Source organism: Passer domesticus, chromosome 3 (genome assembly GCF_036417665.1).
Source record: "Passer domesticus isolate bPasDom1 chromosome 3, bPasDom1.hap1, whole genome shotgun sequence".
NCBI classification, from domain to species: domain Eukaryota; kingdom Metazoa; phylum Chordata; class Aves; order Passeriformes; family Passeridae; genus Passer; species Passer domesticus.
The window spans coordinates 103,896,693-103,923,685 of NC_087476.1; the positions used below are offsets into that span (position 1 = coordinate 103,896,693).

At 35.4% G+C, this 26,993-nt stretch overlaps 1 protein-coding gene across 1 annotated transcript in view; it reads left to right on the forward strand.

The window, feature by feature from the left end:
• TTC27 (tetratricopeptide repeat domain 27) overlaps positions 1-26,993 on the forward strand; it is a 112,841-nt gene that overhangs the window by 42,325 nt on the left and 43,523 nt on the right. Inside the window, exon 10 of the mRNA XM_064414811.1 lies at positions 15,869-15,982. Coding sequence (XP_064270881.1) covers positions 15,869-15,982 — 114 coding nt within the window. The remainder of the gene's footprint in view (positions 1-15,868; positions 15,983-26,993) is intronic.

Sequence of the window (26,993 nt, forward strand, 5' to 3'; positions counted from 1 at the left end):
GAAATTTCAGGCTTTTTTCTGGTATAACTTATATGCCTAGAATATAGTATATATGATAATATGGTATGACATAAATACTTTTGACATGTTTGGATTGGCTGCATTAATCATAGCAAGTAGAGCTGTTAGTTATGAAGACTATTCAAATAAAGGCCAATAAAATGTTTAAAAGCATCATGTTCTGCATGTTTCAATTTGCAAAAATGTTTTAAAATATTTACACTGATGCTTTTCTATCTGGGAAGCTGAGATTTGGGGCCTTTCTGAACAGAAATAAAAATCATGACACTAGATATTAGTTGATATATTTTGACATATTTGGGATTTTTCTGTCTTGTCTATATCATTCTTAAGCATGTCTTGCATTAATTAAATTGGAGCTTGGGCTTTTTTCTTCTTCTTGGAAGACTTTGTGTCTTGTGTCAGCTATATTTTTCTTAAGTACATTTGTCAGAATACATTGGCCAACACATTCTCGAATGAATTCTGTCTAGTCTAAGCGAAAGATGAGAAAGAAAATAGTTTTTACTGATTACTATAAATAGTCTGTGGAAGATTTTTCTGTGCTGTAAGATTAGATGTTTGATTTCATAATTGTAACACCAGGGGAGGGAAAGCATATGGCTTGGGTATTGTATTTAATTTGGTTTTTTATAGTTTTTTAGAAATTATGTTTTCTTTGCTTTTTAGTTTAATACATATCTGTCAAAGCATTACTATTTTGGAATAAAGGAATGAAATATATTTAGAAAATTGTTTTTATTTTGAAGCGCTTGCATGGTCTCAAGCTCTTAGTAGCTTAGCAGTAAGAGTCAGAAAGCAAGCAGGACATTTAGTGGCTGGGGCAAGGACTCAGTTCTCATCTTACAGCTTATTGTGTAAGAACTGCAGTGTGTATCTTTGTGTCTGTATATTCTGTGTATTTTCATTATCTATAGTAGGCAAGTGTTTATTTCTGTGTGTTGCAGCTGTAATAAAGCTGGAAAGTTGTAAACCATAGGGGTACATAACTAAAAAGATTGCCTCTTTCATTTGTCAAAGTAAAATGTCATTGTAGCTTCTTCAGACTAGACATAAGGTGGACATTTTTTATGAAAATGGTGATGAAGCACTGGAATGAGTTGCCCAGAGATGTGGTGGATGCCCCGTCCCTGGAAACATTGAAGGTCAAATTGCATGAGGCTCTGACCAACCTGATGCCCCTGATCATTGCAGGGAGATTGGACTAGATGGCCTTTAAGGGTCACTGCTAACCCAACCCATTCTATGATTCCTTGTCCAGTTTTCATAGTGATTTTAATAACTACTGGTTATTGTGCATAATACACGGGTCAGACCCTAGACTGTTGTGTTTTAATCTTAATCCATTACAGCTCATGCTTGTAGCTTCTTTGAAGTCAAAGCACAACCCAGGCACTGCCATTTGTCTCTGATAAATATATTCGGGTTGTAGCTTCTCTCTTCACAACTCTGTCAGATTTAGGAATGTTATTCACTTTGGCCACTTTACTTCATGTTCCCCAGCAGTCTCTCACTCTTCCCCCCACTAGTGTTAGTTGTGGAGGATTTTGTGAACAGCCACTTGTGCTTGTGTCAGCTTCCCTTTCTGTATACTCATCCATGCCATAGTCCTCTCAGCCTTTCTTTGTCAGTGCTTTCCTGTTTGTCTTTCACTCTTGCTCTCATCTTCCCTAATTTCTTTCTTGCTAAGGTATTGCTGACTATTTTTACTCCATTCCTTCCTCTCTTTTGGGTGCTGTTTAAGGAGTTAGTCTTCTTTCAGGACTATTGTGTCTTCAGGCTCTGCAAGCAAGGTGGCAGTTTTGTTTTGACCCTGGGAACTGAACTTTTGCACATGAGGTTAAAAGCCAGTGTGCACTGGTTAAAAGCCAGTGTGCTGATGCTCTTGCATGTAAGAGCAGTAGCTCTTTAAAGAGACAAAATATTTCTGCTGGTGAAGTCAGGAAGGAACTGAATGAAATCAGAAATCAAGTATCTTCTAATGGACATTGAGACTTGCTAATGCAATCTTGCTGGGGAAACTGTTGAGGCCATCCTAGAAATCTCACTGAAATAGTCATCTCCAGCCATGTCTAATTCCCCTTAGCCCACCAAGCAGTGAGTGAGGCATGCCTCTTGCATTAACATGTCACAGTACTTGTGAACACCAGGTATTGTAGAGTGTAGACTGCTGAATCATAGGGACCATTGTAGGCAGAATTCCTGTGGTGCCTGTTGGCATTCAAAATGGGGAAAAACCATGTAAACAGGGCCCTGTAGAGCCCTGTCTGGCATTGTGTGGTTTTTCTTTTGCTGTGTCTCACAGTTCTACAGACAGCTGTTCTTACAGACTGAATGTTGGGACAGTGTTTTATAGAACTTCTGTAATTTGTTCTGACATAGATGAATAATAAAGTCAGTGGCAGCCTTACTATAAATTACTAGTCTAGGCATGGAATGACTCCTGAATTTTTTTGACTGTGCCTGTTACAGAAGGAAAATGGGGTAGCTGATTTTTACTAGTTAACATCATTATAGGACAGGTTCACAAATGGTACATGTGCATTTTATAATGTAAAAGTTGTATGCAATTGTTAATCTTTTTGTGCCATTGACTAATGTTAAACTTAAGAAATATGAAAACATTTAAATTAGTTCTTTTTAAGAAGATAATTTAAAGCCTTCTAGTGAGGCTGTGAAGGGAACTTTTAATGCTTCATTGTTTTGTGTAATTTTTATGGTTGTGATCCAAATCTGTCTGAGAACAAGTACTTTTGCTATCCTATATTCTCTTCCTGCACAAGATTCTCAGTTAAGGTATTTTAAAGATATTATTGTAAATGGATATTTGTGCTGAAGTTATCATAGTAGAATTAAAGATAAAAGTTGCTGTTAGAGTACAGATCTATGCAGCATCAGATAACAACAGTATATAAAGCAGCATTCTTCCAGAGGCTGTTGATAGGCCAGATAAACAGGAAGTATCACTGGCAGTTTGTAGAAAAAAACATAGTGGTGAGCTCATAAATGTCAGTAGGCAGGCAGAACAGACCAATCCCACCACCCTGGGTCAGTTGCATAAGGATTCAGGATCTGTCAGGCCTAAAGAATTTTTCCAGTGATCTGGAGTTTTGAAAGCAATGAGTTTGCCCAGAAAAGTTCAAGCAAGTAAAGCAGAAAAAAGGGAATGTGAACCTTAATATGTAGGTTTACCCAGATTTTGCTGAGTAAGGAGTACTACTTGGGAAAAAAAAAATATTACCAACCCAAAGAAAGTATTGAGAAATGATGGGTTTTGTCTGCAGCCACAGGCAGCAGTAACAAATGGAAAGATTAGCAGTCATGATTGTCTCCCTGAAGAATAAATTTCTATCAGCAGAGGATGAGTTAACCTATAGCACTGTCTGTTCCAAAAATGCTCTTTATCAGAGGAGAGGCAAGGCTGAATGGGGATAGAGCATGAAAGACAGAGGATTTAGGAGCCTACTATGGTAGTTCACAAGGGGAGTAGGATTTACTTCTCCCACGTGGCCGATTCTAACAAGTTAGAAAATATCCTCCATTGACACAGATTTTCTAAATTTCAGCCTTTTTGTCAGTCATTTGCTTTGTTTGTCTTGAGACTAAAAAGATTGCAAGTCTGCCGATAGCTTGTACCATTGCATACAGTCCTGAAATCATCTGTTTTTTAAATATGATATCTAGCCATTGTCAAACCAGATTCACTATTTTACTACCTGTGCAGAAGGAAAAAAAAAGCTGTTCTGGTTTTCAGGTTATAACCTCAAGATCACATGATGTATTGAGAATCTTGGCGCAGATGGTGAAATTAAAGAGGCTGAGCAGATAAAATGAGCAATTTTAAATAACTAGGGAAATCCTTATCACTGGTACCAAAGAGTTAAAGTCTAGTCTTTTGTATGCAGAATCGTGATTTATTACTGTTGAGATTGGGCCTTAGGAAATAAATGCAGTACTGTGATGTGGTGTGGAAGTCTGTACTTATGCTGTTTCAGGAGTAAGTCCAAACCACAGACCTGAAAAAAAACAATGCTACTACAGTCAAATCTGGCTGAAATTGTTTGCAGCATAGCACAGAATAAGTGATGTGTTTGGCACAACAGAACAAGTGTCAGTCATATAGCTGGACTCCATTCTAAGTGAAAATGGGAGCCATATCTTATGTGGTTTATCCTTCACTAGTCATTGAAAGCTGATTCCTTTAAATAAAACAATATCTTCTTTTTTCATTACATTTCCTTTTCTTCTCTAGTTTCTTTCTTCTCCTAAAAAAAAATTGAGAACCTCCAAGGAAAGCTTACTTCTGAACTTACATAGTCTCTTAAAATGAAAATAAAAACACAAACCAAAATTCAACATTAAAAAAAACTAGGCAATAGCATAAAAATTTCTTCTTTTATGTCTTAAATGAGGGCATGAAAGGTATCATAAGAGAGCATCAAGCTCTTAAAAACCTGCTAAATATCAGCCCATCAATGCCTGTTAATCTGAAAGAAAACTTAGATAATTCTCGACATCCAGGATACATCTGCATTTTGGTTGTTTAAGTAGAACTGAACAACTAATTTGATTGATAATATCTTTGTACTGTTATTAGACAGTAGAAAAACCTAAAGGGGTAAAAGCATTGAAACATTTTCCTAGCCAATCCTGATCTGAGTTGATTATTTCATTGTGTATAAAATTACATGGAATTGTGGTATTTGTGTCTTCCATAGCTTTCTCTGCAAATTATGTGCCTGCATGCATGCAAGTTAAGTCACAAACTGCGTTGTATGGAAGCAAAGAATCATATTTATAACTCACTATAAGTCTCTATACTTTTTATTATATTTTTGTTCCAGGCAGGCTAATATGAGCTTGGTTTTTCATGTTTCTGTTACATTTGAATCCATACAAAGCTTTCGTTGAGTCTTTTGTTTCCACAAAAAAAAAAAGGAAAATTCTCCAGTGAGCGTAGATCTTTTTATTCCTTTCACACAGCTCTTTTTGTGGAACATATGAGACTTCCTCTGAAAGGGAAGCTTTCTCTAGTGCTTGTTTTCTCTGATCTTTTTCCTCGTGAATTGTATCATGTAGGGGACACTGGGCTGTCATTCCAGTTTTATCTGCAGAGCTACATTCAGAGCTAGCTGGGAAGACAATTATCATGTGGTTGTGTTTCTTCTATTTCTGACCAGAGATCTGTTTCCAGTACCCCCATATTCATGTCAAAGGACACACTTTTATTTAATTTTTTTAATACACGCAATATTTAGGTGTTTCTGAGTTGCAGGTTATGGCATGAGACAGATTTTCCAAGGGAAAACATAGAAACATCCGGCTTAAAAGCTGAGGAAATTCTTGATGTGTAGTCAGAAGATATAAACAGTATAAGAGGGAGAAGGAACAGCTATGGCATTTCATAGGTTTGGTTATGAACCTTGTTCTAATAGTGCTTAACCATTTCCCTTTACACTTCTGAAAAGTGTGGTTGTGGAGAAGGAGAGTGAGTTGTTCTGACTGGTGTTCTTCATGTGAGGAGGTGTACATGGAATCAGAAGGAGAGAAAAATAACAGAACAACATATTTAGATCTGTTAGTAAAAGCAGCAGATCTAGACCTTTTCTATGATTCTTTTTGCTTTGTGTTCTTCAAAAATAAAATTCACCGAAGAGGCAAAAAGGACTTGAGATTATTCAGGTTTCAAGTGAGATGGTGATGGAGAATGGAAAGAAGCTGGATGTTCTCCAACTTTTGTCAGGATGTTCTCTTGACTAATGTTATTTAGAAGAACCAAGACCAGGGTAAGGCAGCCTCACTTTACTAGAATAATTCCTATGTTTCCTTTGCTAATGAAAACAAATGGAACAAAGAAGCTCTAAAGTCTGAGGGTATTTTCTTTTGGGAAGTCATCCTTTTTCCCAGTCGAGATTTTCAGCTGTATAGTCAGCTTACTGTGCTGAGTCTGAGTATTGACTAACAAAGGAAAGGGTTGCTGAGAAGAGGCTGTGTTGAGTTTTTCCAACCACAATTGCTTTCTTTTAAGGCAAGGTATAAGAGATGGCTGAAGAAAGATAATGAATTGTCTTGCTAGTTCTAATAAGGTTGGTTACAATATCTTTGAGCACATAATAGAACTAACTTAAAAGATTTCCTGCCTGATTTTTTTTTTATTCCTTGGACTTCTAGGTACTGTAGAAATGGTACATAAGCCAGCACAGTTTCCAAGCTGATCTAGCATACATAGTTGCCTAGAAGCAAGAATTGTCCCTTTGCAAGGTAGATACCAGAAAGAATAAGAATTACTGCTTAAAACAAGTGCCATGGAGGGGAAATATATTTAGAATGATTAGCAGGACAGAATATGAGGATACCAGTGGGTGGATGCTATCAAGACCTACCCATTTGCTGCAGAACACTATTTAAGTGGAGTAAAAAAAGCTGTGGAAAATACAGTTGAATGAAATTACATTAGCCTTCATATATTGGGATATTTTTTAAGTTTTCTGAGAAGAAAATTTATTCCAGAATTGTCTTCTAACTTTTGATTGAGCGAGCTACAAAATAACTCTTTATATTGTATTTAATGTACCTTCAGATGTGATAAATTCCAGATACAATAAATTTCAGAGAAAGAGTCAGTCACTTGTGGACTAAGATTAAATGAGACACTTGAGAACATTAAATTGCCTTTAGGTAAGTGCAATATAATTGCTGCTCTGTTGAGTCTAGCATTCATTTTTAGATCGGTCTAGTATAGTGTAAAAAAGTAACTGTTTACCCAATAGGTTTCTAACATTTTGCCTTATAATTGTGTATGGACAAAAAGAAAAATGAAAACTAAAAAAAGGAATCCGTATGTGTGTGTACACATATGTTTCATTTTAAAAAACTCATAATTAATATTTTACTCCATATCCATTAAATTATCCAAGCTTCTGAAATTATTTATATGAAAAAACCTCATTCAAACACACTGAAGTACATAGTAATGGAAAAAAAAGAAACCAAACAGATAGTGTATTCTTGCTTTAGTGGTAGGAGACAACAAAAGGTACTCTGTATTTACAATGATGTAATGTTACAATTTGAGTGCTGAGGCTACCAGACAAGACTAGACAAAGTGAATTTTAAAAATGCCATTCTAATTAAACTAGTCCCTTGATGCAGATCACTGATGGTGTTTTGGCCTCGCTCTTGACTTTTTAACACCAAGAGGTATTTCTAATGGCTGTGGTTAAGAGCTTTAAGCCTAGCTCTGCTAATGATCAGCTAACACCTGTTGTGGTGAAAAGCTATTTTAGTTCAACAGTCCCAGGATTAGTTTTATGGACCAAAATAAACCCCTGTCATGCAGTTGAGTGAATAGCTTTGGATTTTGGTGAAAAATATGCTGGATGTGTGGTCTAAACCTACTGAAATAGATGGAATATTAAATCAGTACTGGAAAGTGGTACTGTGCAAATGCTGATGTCTCAGCCAAGTAAATCTCAGGAAGTAAATTTTCTCCTCTGTCACTTTAATACTTTCAGGATTTCTGCCTGTCTCTCTCATTTGCCTAACAGCCAGTCAGAGAATTTTTAAAAATCATGGTAACTTCAAGAGACCTTAAAGAAACCACAGATTATCACAATTGACTCTGTAGCATGTTGTCTTGATGTAACAACTCACTGAAACACTGAGAGACCTAATAAACAAAAATACAGAACTTCTGCTAATGCACTTCATACAGGCTCAAGCATTGCTTTATTTTTTGTTTTGTTATTTCAGTGCAAAGATCTTGGCATAATGCTCTAAAGGTGCTGTGTAGAATTTGTATTAGATGCTGTTAGGCAAGAAAATATTTAAGACCTAACCAAGTAATAACACATTTTTTTCATGCAACACTGAAATGAAACACAAACACAGGACTTGGAATAATGCCTGAGATATAATTAATTAGAAATGTATAATGCAAGTTGTCATGTTTGCAAATTTAAAAAATGTAAATTATCCTTGTCTTGCTAGTTTTGCCCTAAGACTGTTAAATCAATTAGTAATCTGTAACTCCTTGCATGTTGTTGGTTTTTAAGTTCTACTTGTCCAAGCCATATGGAAAAAGATGCTTTTTAGGTTGCACCTGAAATTGCAGTCCATTTCAGAGAAAAAGGCAGAAATTTTGAAGTTGTTCACATGTTGATGTGACTTCTAATTTGCAGGATTAGTTGATAATATTTTGATTTTTTCTGGTCCAAAATTGTTAGAATGACTGGAAGTGTAGGACAGGTTTTCATGTTTAATGAAAGTATGAAACTAAAGAGATTTATTAAGGCATATACAGCACAGAGTTTGATAATTGTTAAACATACCGACAGGGCCTTTGATCTTTGTTTAATACCTGAGCATTGCTTTTGACCTTGAGGAGGAAAGATGTAGTAGACTACAATACACACTGGTGTGAGTTTTCCTTCTGTTTAGATATTTTTAATAGAAAAAAAACAACCAAAAACCAATCTGCAAAGCTCGTTGGTTAGTCCATGCTAGGAACAATTTTCTGCATAGATTAGACTATCCTTCTTCTCTTCCTTCCTGCTAGCCACTAAACATATCCACTTTCATAGTATTTACGAAACCTTTGCATTCTCAAGGTATAAGAATATTACTGTCCTTTTTCGTGTCCTGTATCTTGTTTATATGGCTCTCCAAGGGCATAATTATACCAAATAGGGTTCAAATTTATCCATTTGAAACAAGAATCATCTGGAGTGAAATCCTAATGTAATTTCTTCTCTTGTTGGACCTTAGAAAATATAATGATGTTTGTAGCTAGTAAAATGTGACTGCAGAATATACAGCCTGATTGCTCATATCTAAAGCAATGCTAAAGTTGCTAGAATTTTTTTATCTGAAGCTTTGCTGTCAAACAAATTAACAGATGCCCCAAATATATTTTTCGTTCAACATTAGTATGTTGTATTTAACTACTGACATATGCAATCAAATATTTCTTGTTCATTATATTTACAAAAGTGGGGAATTTATAGGTGCTCAAATTGCCATCCTATGTAGTGGTGCAGATTCCAAAAATATAATTTTGGAATGTTGTCTGCAATGCCAATGATTATGGATGACAGGAGCTGGAAAGAGAGGATGATTTGAAATAATTTACCTCATCATCCTATTTGTTTGTTCCCAAGTTAACCTGTGTTGTTTGTTTAGAACTGTCACGTGCTTATGATGTTTTGTATAAACTGGGGATTGTTCTGTGGATTCCATGAGTAGAATTTCCCCTGTAGAAACAGTAAAGTCAATAGGCTTGAATTTGATGTGTTGTGTTTTGTTGCTACTTCTTCCTTTACTGTCCAAGAGGAAACCTTTATTGGCTGTCAGGTTTTGTTTGAGTTTTGAACCTAAAGTGAAGTTGTCATGTGTTAAGGTGATGCCCTCAGAGAAATGAAAAGTATTTAATATATTTAAGTGTAGAAGAATGGAGTTGTTTCTGTCTGAACTTCAGATTATTCAATTTCAATAAAATGATGATTTATGAAGACTCTGGAGGAGCTCCCCTGTTAGTACGAGAAAAAATAAGCTCTCTGAAATGATAGCATTAAGTCTTTGTCTGGGATGAATCAGATGGGCATTTACAGATACACAGTTTATGGTTCCATTTCAATGCAGTTGCATAAAAATGCATTTAGAGATTTACATACAGTAATTATATGTCATTACACATAACAAAGAGGATTTGTGTATAAAAACAATGAAAAATAAGGAATAGTCTTGGGGGTAGCATTGAGCTAAGGATAATGGTATATCAAAGACAAAAAACCTGTTATTGTAATTGTTATTCAGTATTCTGCAATTCTGAATGCATTTTTAGATTTATTGGAAATTTCATTTCTGTGTATAAAGAGCATATGTACTGTGATAATTGCAAAATAGAAACTTTAAATTTAAATATAGATACAAGGAGATAAACTCCTTTAGCTGGTTGCTGAGCAATTTTTTGCATTAAAGTATTTATATTCACCAGCACAACAGCATTCTGTGCTTATAAGCAATCCTTTGTCACACACATTAAATCAGCTTAAACATCAAATACTACTCCTTGTCCGTTTAACTATGCCTATTTAGAAAACAGTAATGAATTTTAGTTGTTTATTGATTTGAGGGTTTGTGTGTGTATGTGTAGTTATTATATTTTCCTCTTAATTTGTGGTCACTGAAGGATTGGTAAACTATTGAGTATTGTGATAAGAATAAAAACACTACTAGGAAGAATTTGAGCTCTGTGAAACCTCAGCATCATACATTTGTTAGTGAGGCCATATAGTCAAATCTTCTATTGATTCCTATTTATTTTAAATCTTTGGGGTGGGCATGTACAGCAGAATAGGTATGTATACTTCATTTGAACATACTTTATCTGTTTGAGCCAACAGGAAATTTTTACATGTTCCTACACTAAGCAGAAAAGCTAAAAGTGGTCATACTAACTGGCTTGTTCTGTTGCCAAGCCATGGTTCTGCTGCTTAATTGTAACTAGAAATTCAGTATTTTTCTTGCCCTCTTGATACTTGTGCTTTTCAGTAAAACATTAAAAAGTGCACTGGTACTGGAAACCACTTAGTCACAAATGTGCTTTATTTTAACTTATAGGGTTCTAACAGAATTATTGTTTAACGTTACAAATCCCATTTCAACCAGATGCTGCCAATATTACTGCAGATCATCTGTGTTTGAGATTGGTTAGTGAAGGAGTTAATATTTTAAGGACTTTTCTCAAAACTTCTGTTATTTTTGCATCCCTCTAGCCCTTGGATTGCCTTAATCTTTCTTAGGCAATTAAAAAAATAACTCCATAAAGTTAATTTAGCTTCTTTCCAGGGCAGAGTTTTCTGTACATGCTTTTTTCCAGAAATGTAAGAAATATCTTTTATGAAACAGTATTCTGTTGAAAAAACATAGATTTAATGAAAGGAAGTTTTTCCACAATAATGTGGCATCTTTCAGGTTTTTCTCTAAGTTGATTATTTTAAATTTTATTTCATTATGCTTTTTTGGTTACCAGTTGAGTGCTAGGAGAAAATTCCAAAAAAATCAAATTAAATAAGTGTCATTTGAACATAACTTTTTAGAATAAAAACTTGCATTAGTTATACAGAAACTTAAGTGTTAGATTATTTGGATGAGAATAACGTGGAAAGCAAAGCACATTCTCCCTAATATTATACTGATTTTTTCCTCTTGTTCTTAGTAATTAATTTCATAGAAGTTTTTGCCGATTCTTTGCTGTGTACATAAAAACAAATTAAACACTTTTAAGTTAGCTTTCAGTTATAAAATCATTCAGCAGAGGTTAGCAGATATGTGTACAAGGCAAATGCACATTTTCTCTGTTCTTGCCTTGGTCATACTAGTGGGTTTTTTATGTACTCACCTGATTATTGTGCAGGATATAAAATGTGGAAAAGAAGCTGCGGTAGTGTCTCATTTTACAACAAAGCACAGAATGAGTTAAAAGGTTGCCATTTTGCCCTGGGATGTGTTGAAGAAATAGGAGTTTCATGTTAATTATCTGAATGAATTACTGCAAATCATCAAATAAAGATATACATGGTTACATGAAACATGACTATTGATAAGTAGACATGAGGTAATCCACATGAGCAATTTGGAAATCTTAATGTGTGGTTTTTTGGAAAAGTAAACAACAAAGCTCCTGAAGTATGTTAACTGAAATGGATAATATAAGGAACTAAAAAGGAGGGTTTTTTTCTTTTTTTATCTCTAAATCCTCCCCACTATTTTGTGCTTGTTTGTAACGTAAAATAAATTAGCAAATAACCTGGGCTGAATCTGAACTAAGGGTCATGTTTGGAGGCATGACAGAGGAACAGGGCTATCCTCAGGGTGCCTCATGCCTGTGACTTCAGTTAAATAATTTCACCACATCCTGGCAATTTGGCCAATAAGCAGAATATTTTTGGTTCACTGATGGACTGATGTGCAAATTCTTGGGAATTCCACAATTGGTTGCAATTAACATTGCTTAGTTTACAAGTCCATTTTCAGATGATAGCTCGATCATAACAATCACAGTACTTTGCTAGGCTACTAGTTTATCAGTAAGCAAGCTTCAGGAGTAAAACAGTAGCCTTACTGCATAGATTTATCATAAGGAAAAAACTAGAAAACATGAAAATTAATTAGTGCTGCAGTTAACAAGAATCATCTTTCCCTGTTCCCGGTTTCTAGCATGTCTTATATGCCCAAGTAAGCTCTTCCTGACTTTGATGGCAGGAAGAATTCCTATAGGAACTCCAACTTTTTAATATAGTAGATGGAGGAAGGCAGAAGAGTTGCTTTGACCAATCTTTACCTTCTGTAAGTGATGACTGATGCAGTTCTTTCTCTGTTTCTGTAAGAGTGATCAGGGAGTGCTTCACACCTAGGTTAAGTTCGGAATACTGAGGCTGAAATTGTTTGTTAATGGTACCTGATTTTTGGGTTTGACAGAAATCTTTGGCTGGGTTTGATATGGGTGTCATTACTAATGTCACCTTTCTATCTCACAATTCAGGTATTACTTGGAATCATGGAATGGTTGGGGTTGATAGGGACCTTAAAGGCTATCCTGTTCTAACTCCCCTGCCATGGGCAGGAACACCTTCCTGTAGTCTGGGTTGTTCAAAGACCCTCCAGCCTGGCCTTGGGCACATCCAGGGATAGGGCACCAAAAATTTCCAGAGCAATCTGCAACAGGTTGCTGGGAGAAGTTTTTGTTCCAAGAACAAACCTTGCCTTTTGTTCTTACACAGCTGTAAGTGTTGTACAATAATGGATTACTTTGTTATTAAGACCTGCAGCATCATCTTGTTTCATTTAAAAGTCGTATAAGGAAGTTATATTGAATTAAATATTCTGGTTTGTGTAATTCTTTGGTCATCTCCTTTTTTGCATTCTGATATGATGGGAGAGGATGATATTGTTTGTAGGAAAAAAATGTGTGAAAGACTTGGAAAATGACTTTTCCCATGTGAAAATATCCTATTTCTGTGCAGAAAATGTTGCATAACTTTATGTCCTTTCATTTCTTCTCAGCCTGTCTAATCTTCCTGTGTTTCTCTTTCTTTATTTTATTGTTCTTTCCCTAAAGTAAGAAAAAAGATGACTTGTGAAGGTTCTCAACAGTGGTTTTGCTTCAGAATTATTTTGTTAATTTTCTTAGCTGCCCTTGATGCAGTATAATGAACTTTCAAGTATGTTGACAAAAATTACATGTTCTTGACTAAGGTTTTTTTCCCCCCAGATGTTTTATTTTAATCTGTAGTCCTATTAATTGAGCCTAGATTTAGCTTCAGGTGAAAATATAAAGCTTTGGATCTTATGAGAAAGTATTTATTATCTGGAATATTTGGACATTTTGGGTATAAGATTAAAGCTTGCTTAATAGTTATGGTAAGATGTTCTGAAACTATTCTTTACAGCCTTTAATTATAAACATTTGTGCCCTTTATGCGTGTATTATTTCGGTTTTTTGTGGTGCTTTAAACATTATAATTAGGCAATGAAAAGGTGAGCATTTAAATTCTGGCACAGGATTGTGAGCTCTGTATCAGTACAAAATTACAAGTGCTTCTTAAATGCAATCTAGGTCTGCTTCTTGTTTTCTTGTGCAGTTGCAATGTTTTTTTGTATCAGTAAAACTGTTGGAAAAATTAAATTTTTCTTCTGTAATTTTACAGCAGGTATACCTTTCATTTTATTTCATGAATACATTTAGAAAGCAGGATTGCTATTCAAAATACAACTTGTCATTGCTCCTGCAGAGGAGTGAAACGTAATTATCTCTCCTTGTCTTCCACCCTTCTGCTCTTCAGCTTTCCTCCCTCCCTATCTGACTTTATACACAGCTCATGCAGCATGCTTGCTTAAATCACTGCTTAGCTGGTGGTGTGGGAGGTGCACACAGAGACAGAGGAGAGGCTCTCCTGGGCTGCTGGTTCTCCTGCAGAGCTGGATGCTGTGGACAAGAAACCTTGTACTCTGCCCTCCATGGGCCACTTGCTAAGGTGAACTAGTGAGAGAACAAGGGCAGTAATCAAACCTGAAAATACTTTTAGGAGTGTTATCAGCCAAGACTTTCAGTTGTCATTGTTCTTTTGCAAAATTAATACTGGTATCTACCACCAGGTAGCACAGAAAAAAATCCCTTGAAATAAAAAATTAAATAGTATGACAGAATACTAATAGTAGAGAAATGGGGAAAAGGGTGACCTGTCCCACAAAATAAGCTTTTAAGGTTCCAGCGTTTGCCTAAGTAATTCCTTAAGGTGTTTGATTTAGCAGCTATCTGGTATGGCTGCTAAAAAATAAACTCAGGCACCAATGTCCTGTGCTAGGAAAACCTTGCTTGTGTTTGTCTTAAGGTGAAGCTAAAATAGGTATTTGACTGAAGTTTGATGAGACAGGGGAGAGATAGCTCTCAGAACTAGGACATACATCAGTTAACAGATTTAGTGATTATAGTTTGGAAAAGGGCACTTGAGTGTCCACAGAATAGAGAATGTTGTGATTGTGTTCCTTTAATTAATTCCAGATCCTCAGAATGTAGAGGACAGTATAGAGGCCTTTGGGTGCCTCTTAATTTAAGACTGAGAAGTCCTGAAAGAGTCAATGCAGAGGTTCTTGCTCACAAAAGATAGGATTAGTTGGTATTTGGTTGTGCAAGCATTCACACTGCCTTCATTTTTTCTTCTGTTGTTGCCTCTCTTCCTATTGTAGTTTTTTTTGGAGGATATTTTTTTAGATTGTTTCTTTGTGCTTCCTTTCCTTTGAAATCACTAGGGAAAACAAAACCAGATTACAACATGACAGAAATTTGTCAGGCATTAAACACAAACCATGAGGAAATTATGCTTTTTAATGCTTTGGGAGATCTTTGAGAGGAAAGAATAAAACCACTGGGGCTTTTTCACCAGTCTACAAATATCTATAGACAAATATATTTTTTCAGAGAAGATGGATTGTATTTGCAGTGTCAATAAAATTAGCAAGGGAGCTTTCCTGCTGTCTCACTTTTCAGAAATGGTATATTCTGTCTAAAACCATACTGGAAATAGTCCAGGCAGTCTGTAAATTATTAAGAGATACCAAAATTGTACTGGCTCCATGTCTTCTATTGGACTTTCCTGAAAATCAGTGGTTGGAGACTGGCACTGAGTTCCTGGCATCAGTGCAGTGTGTTCCAAGTGATAACTTAAAATTATTTTAGGAAAGCTGCTTACATAGATTATTCCATAGTCTCTATACATCTACTCAAGTCAAAAATTCTTCCTGTCATTGTCATGTCATGGCAAGTTCTAGATTAATTGATGTTCTTCAGATTCTTAGTAAATTCAGCATTTTTCATGTGGAAGTGCTGTTAATGTGAGCATCAGGGCACCCTGCATATGAAAAGGGGCCAAGAGAAAGCTGGATTTGTTTAGCCTTAGGAGTAGGATCCCTGCAGCTGTCTACAGCTACCCAGTATGCAGGTGTGGAAAAGGCTGAGCCAGTCAGCCCATTATCAAATTCTTCATTTTCCTTTGATTCTGAGTAGCCACTTTAATTTGTGCAGTTTGGCCTATGTGCCATATGAGTACATATAAACATAGCAGTGCATAGCTGAGAAGGAGGAAGTGGTTTTGAAGGCCACTTTTTATGTTGAAAATAGTTGAAGGTAATTTGTACAGCCCTCAGTTCATCAAATAAGTCCTCCAGCCACATATTTGACTTTCAGAATAGGAAACAGCCTTCATGCTTGAGACCACTGTTAAAAATTTTACTGTCTTTGGATGTCTTTAAAAGTGAAGTAATGACAAAATGTTCTTTTACTCTGCAGTGCTTGCTCTCCCAGCCAAAGTTCTGGGCCATTCAGACATCAGCCTTGCTCCTTCGGACCAAACTGGAGAAAGGAAGCACTCGCAGAATGGAACGGGCAATGAAGCAGACTCAGGTAAGACTTCTGAGCTGCCATATTGTAATATATGGATGTGTGTATGCATATATATATATATATATATATATATATATATATATATAATCAAATTCAAACCAGCAGGAGTTAGGAGGTTTTGAAGTTCCTCCCTGCAAACTGTATGAGATAATTTTCTAATTATATCTCTAAATTAGATGCATAAAGCACAAATCCTTCTGTGTCTGCTAGTCGTGAGATAAGCTTATATGTACAAGTAATGAATCATCACTTTCAACAGCATGACAAGTTTTGGAAGATGGAAATTAAAATCTATTTTTGTACTTGTTGGTTGTGACTTAGGATCTGAGAAGTACATGTAGATGTTTCTGAACATGAAGCTGCCACTGCTATTAAAATTTTCAATTATTTTTTTCTCAAGTAAGTCAGCTCTATAAAACACTGAAACTTTTAAATAGTCGTTGATATTGTGAGAACAAGAAAACACATTCATTAATAAAGCAGCAATTTCAATTTACCATTTTGATGTGATAGCTGGTGATTACTATTTTTATTGCAAGTTGGAGGCAGTAAATATTTAAATAATCTCAGTCCAAACAAAGATAAGTTTTTCTCAAATACAAAAAAGAAATGTTAAAATCCTGAAATGTGTCATCCAGTAGGATTTTTTTAAAAATAAATTTTTCAAAATAAAGGTCTATAGTACTTGTAAATATTCTTTTAGATTCTTTTTCACCTTCATACTACAGTTATGTTAGCCCTTTGTCATCTTTGTACAGCTAAGTCTTGTTGTCACACATGAGCAGCAGGCATTTGTCTACGTCTATCGGTCAACACCTCCTGCTGGCTAAAACAGCCAGGAATGTAAAAAATTATCATTATGGCACTATGTATTTAAATCCTGAAAAACTGATGTTTCATTTAAAATCATTATGATGCATGAGTCTTTGAAGGAGGGCATTTTGGATGTGCTGCTGCATTTTTCTTTTGCTGATGAAGACATGGAGTTGCTGTAGAGGAATTTCCTGTGGTCATTCATTAGGAGACTGTCAGGGAAGCCAGGATACCAAATCTGGGAGATGTAGAATGTGACGGCACTTGGGAAGTGATCTCAGGATCCTTGATGCCCTAAGCCATAAAAGAGTTGGAGTGCCTCCAACATTTTTGTCTAGCTTGATTAAACCTGAGTACTGGAAATTGTTATGTTAGACAGTTTGACAGTCTCATGACAGAAGTCTTCATGAGGGGGTTCTCTTAGCAAGTTCATTTATCTGACTTCTTGTGCTGCAACTGCAGTAATGCAAAGGATTTGATTAGCATGGGCTGTGACATTTTGGGAAATGACCCCACAGTAGACACAGAATCTGTGGTTTTAAATATTTCCTTTAATCTTAATGTGTTTATGTTTACTTCCATTGAGCATTCTGGTCATTTGGATGCAATTACGTATGTGTGTTGATCTGATGGTAACAAGCTCAGTTTCCAAAAACAGTTAAAAGTTGTTTAATGATTTATACGTGTTAAATTAATAAAATAACTTGAATAACTTTCCAGTTAAGATTTTCATTCCTGAGTTCTATTGGATCAGAAATTTTTTAATATCAGTGTTTCTAACAGTGCTAAGAAGGAATCACAGAAGCTACCATGAATGGTGTTATTTTCATACATAGTACAAGTAATTTTTTATAAATCATCTTCATGAAGATGCTGATGTATAATTTTCATTAGGATGCCAAAGAATGAGTGAATTCTGCAGCTATTTATCAGTAGAAAATGGATTTCAAACCCACAGAATTTTTATACAAATGGATTTAATGGGTTCTTGTTTTACAATTTCATTGTTTACTAGTTCAGAGTGCTGTAGAAAGATTAGTTATGCTAGATTAAGGGGGAGGCGTAAATGTGATTCTTTGCAATATCAATCTTTTAAAGGAATTATAAAAATTCTTGTAAAACGGCTTGAATAAAACATGGTAAATCTTCTACATTCCTTTAGGGCTGTCTGAAAAGTGCATGAGCCATAATAGGCTCTAACTTAGTGATGTTGGGACTCTGCTGTCTTATTCTACTCTAATTTTTCTTCCTTTCCTCATTTCCACCCTCACCTGCTCATTGTACTGGGTCTGCAGCTGATAAACATATTTTTAGTATATGGCGTGTGCTGCTTTTCAGCCCTAAAGCGAACCTGGATACATTGTTGGTTTGTCAAAGAAAGCATTTTTCAACTACCTTTTTTTGTAGGACTGGCTATGTCTGTTTACAATATTTTGCTTGAAAATATTTGCATCTCTTTTTTTAAATGAGAGCACATTGGTTAAAATCTACTGGCTAAAATAGTAAATATATCCCTATGTTGTGCCAAACAGTTTTCATAAATTTGCTGAAGTCTTGTTTTGTTGGTTTTTTTTTTCTAATTGGGAAACTTCAAGAGGAATTGGAATGATCATTTCAAAACCTTTTTCTGATTTTTTAAAAAATCTGAACTACTAAGAATGAAGTCTTTGGCGTGATTTTTGAAATGATCATTTTGGGTACTCTGGAATGTACTTCAGCCTAGTAGCTAACTGCAAGTGAGGAGATGATACTTTTTCTGGATGCTGCGGATTGTCTCTGTTCAGTTTTTGCTTAAATGGGGTTTGGATCTGCAAAACTAAGGTTAAAGATTTCTAAAACCAGTAATTTTTTCAACCATTTTTCTAAGAAAAGGAAACAGCGTTTGAAAGCATAACCAGTTATTTTACATTCCACTCGAATATTTAATCATGACGAGTATAACATGCAAAGAAATGCAGATCAAGGTACTGCCAGCTAAAATGTGTCTCTGGATGCAGTATGATATTTTTAAGTTTGTGTGATTGTTTTTCTTCCATTGAGGTGAAGGTCCAGGAGGGTGAGAAGTACTAGGGTGGAAACAAAAATGGGAAGGAGAAAACAGGAACAAATGGGGATAGGTTTTTGATAAAACCAGAAACCTGCTCTTGCTTTATCAGTTTGGAGATCTTCACCTACCTTTTATTGTAAGAAAGTAATTCAGAAACTATTAATAATAAAAGACAGGTTGAACTAAGCTGTTAAGCCACAAATTACTGCTGAAAGTGCAGTCAGAGCTCAAGTAACAGGACAGGAGAGAAAAAGGAAATTTTAGTGATCTAGGAGCTATGAAAAAATGAGAAAAGTGGGGGATGATGTTTAAAAAAAAAAAAAAACAAAAGAAAAACAAAACCCACCCACAACGAAATCAGTTCAAAATACATGGAATATAATCCCACTGTAGCTTCTTGATATATGAAATTGGGTTTACTCTTCCATTTCAGTGGATTGAAAGTATTTTTAAGAGTGAAGCAAAATGAATTAAAATGGTGGGATAGAAACAAGACCATCCTTTATTTACTGCTGTTTATGGCAGCAGTGAAAGAGGTGAAGCTGCCTGGTACTCCAGCAGCCTGCTGAGGTTTATCCTACCTGGGATATCCCAGGTGTATCCTACCCTAACCTGAGTGGCTGCACTGGCTACCTCTACATTTGCAGTTTTTATCAGCTTGTTATGGGCCCCTTTTCTGGCTGGGTTCTCTGCTGCTCGTTACACCTGGTGACAGCATGCCTGCAAGCCGATGGCTTGGCTTTCCTAGCACGTCGTACAACATACGCTGTGCTTCATACGCTTCCCTCCTGCTTGCTTTTCTTGGCAGTAGAGGAATTTGCCTGTTGGGGCAGAGAAATGTGTCTTGAAAAGGGTGTTTTAATAAGACTTCAGGAGAGCTGGGAGCAGACTAGCAATATTATAGGCTAATCGTTATGCCTAAGATTGAAAGGTCACATGAGATCTTGTTTTATTTCCTTAGTCATACACAGATGTATGTGGTTGGGAATTCTGTCAACTGCCCTTTAATTTGCACTTAAATAATACTTCAGAGTGTCATTTTCGCCAGCAACTAATGTTCTTCTGTGTGTATAAAAAAGGGAATTTTTTTGTTAAAATTGTTCTTACTAAAGAAATGTGCTAGTTAATGTTCAGTTCTTTCAAATCTAAAAAAAATTATGTACCTCAGTAAAAAGGAAAAGCTGATAGAGATCGAACAGAAGGCTGATAGAGATCTAGCGGAACTGGTGTCTTGAGCTTTATGAGCTTGAACACAACTTTGCTGTATTGTTAATTTCACATTGATGGGCTTTAAATGGTTATGCAAGAAAGTTATGACATTTATCATAGAAATATATCCTTTTTGTTTTCAAAAGTAAACGGTCACTTCCTTGCCAAATTGCTTGCTCTGCCTTTTGTTATTTGGTGGGGGTTCTACATTGGACAAATTTAGCATTTAAGGGAAGAGTTCAAAAAGGAGAGGGAAGCAGTCTTCTTCCCAAAAGGCTCATCTAGAGAGGTTTGAGGCAAACAGATTTTTTGCTGTTCTTTTGCTTCTCAAGTCATGTATCTTTCTGGTCAGGCCTCTCAAACCACAGTTGGAGTAATGGAGAGAGACATGTAGCATAACCAAGGGAATGACAGCACCTGTCTGTTCAGCAAAACTATTAGATCTCTGTACTAGGAGTTACTGTTTCTGTTCTTTAACCTGCTCTTGAACTCTAGGGGTACATTAAATAAGATTTTAATAGTTGCTTTTATTTGTGGGTGGAATGGGGGAGGGGAGGAAGGAGGAGAAAATTAATTTTAGTAAATTTGTTTCACATCAAGTTGAAAGTTTTAGTGGAAAGTTACTGGGATCTGAGATGTACTGGAGAACTGAGAGAGATATAAATAATTTCCTTCAGGAGGGTAATAAGTGGATCACAGCCCTGTTCTATCCTGTAGAGATCCTGCACTGATATCCCAGTAGTTCCTAACTATTATGAATTGCATTTATTATTAGAACACATGTTCCAAAAAGTATTTTAGAAGATGAGAAAAGCCAGGTGTCTTATAAAACCATTCCTTAATTCCTTACTGAATTCTGTACAAGATCACAAGGTCTCCAGAACACTAGAAATAAACCTTATTACCTCAGAAAGCAATCTCAAAAGAGAGTGACCTCTTGGTGATGGTTATGATTGCAGTCTCAAGGCACACATTTCCAGAATGTATTTCATTTTACTTAAACAGGTGACATATTTGACAGAAGATGTTACATGACACAACTGAGTCTGGAATACACCAAACTCATTAGCACACTTCAAAATAATTAATGGGGTGATGCTTGACTCCTTCAGTTTTTCTTCTACTATGTGATTATGGGTTGGAAGGGACAGGGAGGAAGGGGAATTAGAGATCCAGTCTGCCAAGAGTTATTTGGGAATAATTGAAGTGCTTTTGTACCACTAGAAAAAAAAAGAGAATATTGAGTAGTTTAATTTTCCAGGTAATGATTTCCACCTAAGTTTTCTACTGCACTCTTGGTGTGGCCAGTTTGGGTCAGTGCTATTAGCTGGTATGGGGGAAAGAATGAAACCATTCTTTCTATGCTAAAGTTTGTTCATATTTTCTCAACTATTCTTGACAATTATGTTCAACATCTGAGCTGTTCCGCTTCCAGTGTCAATGCAATTTCTTAAAGAAGCCAAAAATATGAAGCCTCCATTTTTTTCCCAAATGTTTCCCATGGAGTCTTAGTTCTGAAGACTTTTCTCCCTTTAGACTCTCTTCACTCAGTGTTGTGACATTTGGAAAAGTGGTGATAGGAGAATCCTTAAGCCATATTGAATAGTAATACTGCACTTCTTTTATAGATAAAGTGATGACAGGAAGTTGCAAAGAGAAATATGAATACCAGGACAAACATTGACATCGTTCTGCCTAAGCTTTGCTCTGGAAGGCATAAACATTATAAACTCCACTTGAACAAATTGAACAATTAAAATAATTAGTTCCACAGACCAGATGGCAACAAGGAGACACTATTCTTGTCTATTGCTAAATTGAATGGATGAAGACATACAGCTGTTGCTACATTTGAATAGATGAATCTTTATGGTTTTATCTCATAAGTGTCATTACAGGTACCTCAAGGTAAGCTAACAATATTTTGAAATAGCCCTGTGCTGCTAGACAGTCACACTGTCCAGCACACATGCCAGTTACTACAAACCAGACTCTGCCTTATCTCAAGGCAGTTGTCTGCTTCTTCTATATTGTAATTTAACTTGAATTTGAAGGTGGTAGTTGTTCTTTTTTTTCTTTATTCCTGTCCTTCTTCCTTTAGTGAAAAACAGAAGGCAGAGCTCATGCAAGAGGTCTTTGTATCTGTTTTTCAGCACCGTCTGCTGTTTTGTCTTCCTCCAGATCAAACTGATTTGGGAGCTATAAAAGCAGTGTAACCAAAACAGCTTGGAACTTACCCCACGCATACTAGTTTGAACCATACGCAGTTCCTCTGTGGGTTTTCCACACTGTGCGAAGTGTTTTTTACCTGCTGTTCACCAGTGGCAGTACAACAAGTGGTCTGGTTTTAAATCCACCCTTCATTAAGTAAACTTTTAAATCTAGCTTCTTCTACAGACTTCAGAGGAAATTCTGCTTACATCTTTCGATAAATCATAAAAGTAACATAGTTGACAGGTGAAGCAACTTTTGCTTTGAAAACAAAAACATTCAAGAAGGTACACTTGCTTGATAAGGAAAATGCAATAACTATAAAATTATATTTCATGTAAGTAACATAAGTAAAAACAAGTGTAAATGGCATAAAGAAGATAAAATACACCTAGTACTTTTCTGAAGATTTTGTGCTGGAAGTGGAGGCTTAAGTCTTTAACAGGTTTTAACATTGAAACCCATATCCTAAGCACTGGCACTCAGTAACTTTGCGTTCAGTGTTTGTACAGAAATAACAGTAATCTCATAATTTTAAAAGTTGGTAATGCTGCTGTGCTGTTGGAGACCTCATGTGTTTTGCCATGTTTCTTTAGGTGGTAATGTTTGACTGCAGCAAAACATTGCAAAGGGCGCTTGCATTGGGATGCTCTAAATTGCCTGGTACGCTGCTTGGCTCTGTGTTTCAAACAAAAAGGAAATCTTACGTCAGATGGTCATGAATCCAGTTATCTTCCACTCATGACCTTGACCTCTTTTGTGCTAATTTTGATATCAAAATGCTTTGTATTTCATTTGGGATTGTTCGACTCATTTCCTCTTATGTGCTTTTCTTCCCCACCCACTACAAGAGCCCTATTATAAAGAAATATAAGCTTTTTTTAGCAAAATGTCTGTGAGCAACTGAAGTGAATATTGTTTCTTAGTTGGCTAGTATTGTTTTCAAAGTGAAATGCACATTGGCAGGGCCTGATATAATGAACCAAAACATGCACATTAAGAATCTGCTATGTGACTTGGTTTAGAAAAAATTCTGATATGCACAGTTCCAGCATGCTAATTGACTCCTGTCCCAGCATGCTTCCTTAAAACTGTCAACATCATTTTGCGTCTTAGAAGTTCACCTGGAGTTAGGCAAAAACTAAGTACTATTGGTTGTCCAGTGCCTGAAGTTCTTCTGTGTAAATGCCTTACAAAATTTTGGCCTTCTCTTTTTCCTGCCATTAAAGTAATTATATAGGTGAAATGGATACATTATGTTCAAGAGGTAGTCTCTTCCTCAATAATTTTTAAATTCGAAGTAATGGTGATATGAATAAAACTTCAGATGTTGAGATTACTTAAACATGTAGGGGATACTTAAGGAATAAGTTAAAGTGAAGAATGAATTTGTTTGCGTGGAGATGAAGTAATAGTGGGTGGGAAAGAATGAATTACCAGAATATCATAAAGAAAATCAATTGGGAAATCCTGTATAGGCAGTAGTTTTCCAGCCTTCTACCATATAAAATAGAAAAATTAAACAGTTTTAACTGGTATACAAAAAATAGACTGAAAGACCTAAACTAGACTGAAAGACCTTAGATAAAAGGTCTACTAGAGATGGACAGTTAAACAAGTGTAATTTTTCTAAATGCTCATTTTTGGAAAGAAGATTAGCAAGAAGTGATAAATTATTTTTTTCTTATAGACTTAATAAATGTAGAATAATCGTTTAAAATTGGTAATTTAAGGGAATTGTTAAATGTTGAATGGTTAAATATGTTAATATCTTTATACATTCAATATCTGTATTGATGATACAGGCACTACCTGTAGAACAATAAAGTTTAAAGTCCAAGTGTTAACATGGTTCTAACTGGGGTAAGAAACAATGATCTTTCAATGAAGGTTTATATATTTCATTACTAAATGTTTTAAATTGCACTTACAGTCAGTAATCTCAACTAATATACCAGCAGGATATGTTGTGATGCTGCAGTTAAAGGACAATATTATGTATGATCTGGTTAAAATCACTGATGAAGCATCTGGAATTGAGAGGGCAAACCAGCCTTCAGAAGCTGCCAGGCAGGTGCAAAGGTGTGTTTTCTTTCATAGCTTAAGACCTAATTATTCAGAATTGAGAAACTCTTTGGAAGCTGATAGGACAAAAAGGTATGTTTTTTGTGTTTGTCCTATACAATTGGGACTGAAACCCTAATATATATCAATTTTAATGCATAAATAGAACCTGTGCATTTCTAAGATATCTGTAAGAAAAGAGAAAATTTGAAATGCAAAACTCATTTTGATAGTTGTTTTTTCATTACAAGGCATGTAATTTGGTTTAATTTGGATCATAATGTACATTTACTTTATTTGCTAATCACACTTCCATTTTCATTTAAGAGTTTAAAAAGTCTTTAAAACAGGGACAAGTTGACTTCTTATTTTAGGACATGAAAAATGTTATTTATCAAACTCCAACATTTAAATTTTAAAAAACAAAACAGGAATTCTCTACTAAAGATAGATAGGTTGTCTTAAACATATTTACACTGAATCCTTCTGGATTAAAAAATAAAAAAGATGACAGAAATAAGGCTATGTGTCATTGAAGGATAGTCTGATTCTCACTGCTAATGAAGATTCACCTTTTAAAAGAAGAGAAAAAAAGATACAAATAAAAAAAAATCAGCAAAACCCAGATAAATGAAAGAAACAAAACCCCAGCAATATTATTTGCTTATTATTTTTAATTCAAAATGCGTAAATTTGTGATAGTTCTCTCTGGCTCAATCATTCTTCACTTTCAATGACACAAATCTGTATCCTTATTTTGTTTGATTAGGGTAGTAGTCTATTGAAAACATGGAAGCTATTGCATGAAATGGCTTTTCAAAATCCAATTGAGACAGATTAATTTTGCATTTTTTCAGTTATTAATAATTTTCCAGAACAATAAAAATATATGCAGCAAAAATATAAAATTATGATAGTTTTGGAGTTACAATTCAGTAGTGGTAATCAGCTTATTACAGGGAAGAAGTTAAATCAGGTAAATAAATTAAAGCAGTTCTCTTTGTCCTCTCTGTTTTCTGTGCAGAATCTTGCTGTGCAAAGCCTGCCAAATGCATGAGTTTTTCAATGCAATGAAAAGGCAGTAAATGCATTGATTATTGTAGTTCCAGAAGCTCCAGGACCATGGTGAACAGTACTGAAAGACAGATAATGAATTCAGTCTTTAATTCAGAGTCATGCATATAGTAGATAGTGCCTTCTTCTTTAATGAAATGAAGATGTACAAAAACAACAGGGAAATTACATGATAACAATGAGGTAAATGTTTTTGATAAAAGTGTTTGTGTCTGTGTGTCTTTTAATATTGTGAAAGTGATCCAGCATTGTTCTGAAAAATTCTTTCATTAGAAGGTATTTTAGAGCTGCTTTACCCTTTACAAGAAATGAGACTGAAGACTGCTTTTAGTTCTAAAAGTATCAATAGAGAATGAATATGGAAATACTGGTTCTGTAATATTCATAATAGTTGGAATAGGTAATAGGTCAAAGACAACTTAGTAAGTCCCAATAACTGGTGGTCCTTGGTCCTCCCCATATATATTCATTCAGAAAAAAAAGACAGAATGGTCTGTCAGTAGGGCTTTTCTTTTCCTCTGATACAAAATAAATATTTTACTTCCTCAGGTCAGCATACAAGCTGTGATTTTAAGGGAGGCCAATGCATTTAGTTCCAAAGGACATTTTCAGTGGGAAATCTGATAAAAACTGGAAAGAATTACTCTCAGGTGTTTAGGGGCAAGTGTTTGTAGAGCCAAATAGAGTTAGAGTTTCAGCACAGTACATTGGAAATATTTTACTTTTATTATAGAGGTCAACACCAAGGATATTTAAGGAGAATTCTTTGGAAAATTTGTTTCTTGTACATTATTAAGAGTAAGATTTCAGCAGATCAGTTTTCTGCAGCAGAACTTTGAAGTATAAGCTGTAGAGATTTGTAATATTTACCTAGAGAATATGAATTCACAGAAAGTGGGAAGAAGGGATTTGTAAAAAAGGTCATTATACTTGCGACAAATCCCTGTGAGATAAGTACAGAAATAGGGATGGAAAATAATGCTTGAGGAAAAGATATAATAGAAAAGAATGAACTATTGTGTAATTAACAAGGGAAAATGTTATTTTTCTTAGATTTTTAGATTAAATTATTGTACCATTTACAAAAATAAGAACTAGTTTCATGTGGAATGAAAATGCTGATGCATTTAAATTAGTTTGTAATTGTGATGGAGTAGTGGAGAGTGAGCACTGCTTTTTCTAAAAGATGTTTCCATTGAAAGAATTTCCATCACGCCAAGGGCTTTGCTTTCTGGTAAGTTACAAGGAGGGTTGGGTTGTTAAAAAGCCCTGCTTAATATGGTGACTGCTGTGGTTTCTAAATGTTTGGAGATAGAAAATTTGGAGAATCTAGTATGTAAAGAATCAATTGATTGGAGAGGCAAACTTCGTGTGCTAGATGTAGCTTCTAACCAGAGAATTGATTTTGCTGGCCTAATTCAACTCATTTAGTTCCTCTTACGGCTTTAGTTATGAATTGAGGAATATATTTCTCTTCTGAAATTTCCAAACTGATTTAGTGACCATTGATTCAAATAATCACTGGGACTGGTGTGTGGAGAGTTTTATAATCACAGAATCACGGAATATGCTGAGTTGGAAGGGACCCACAAG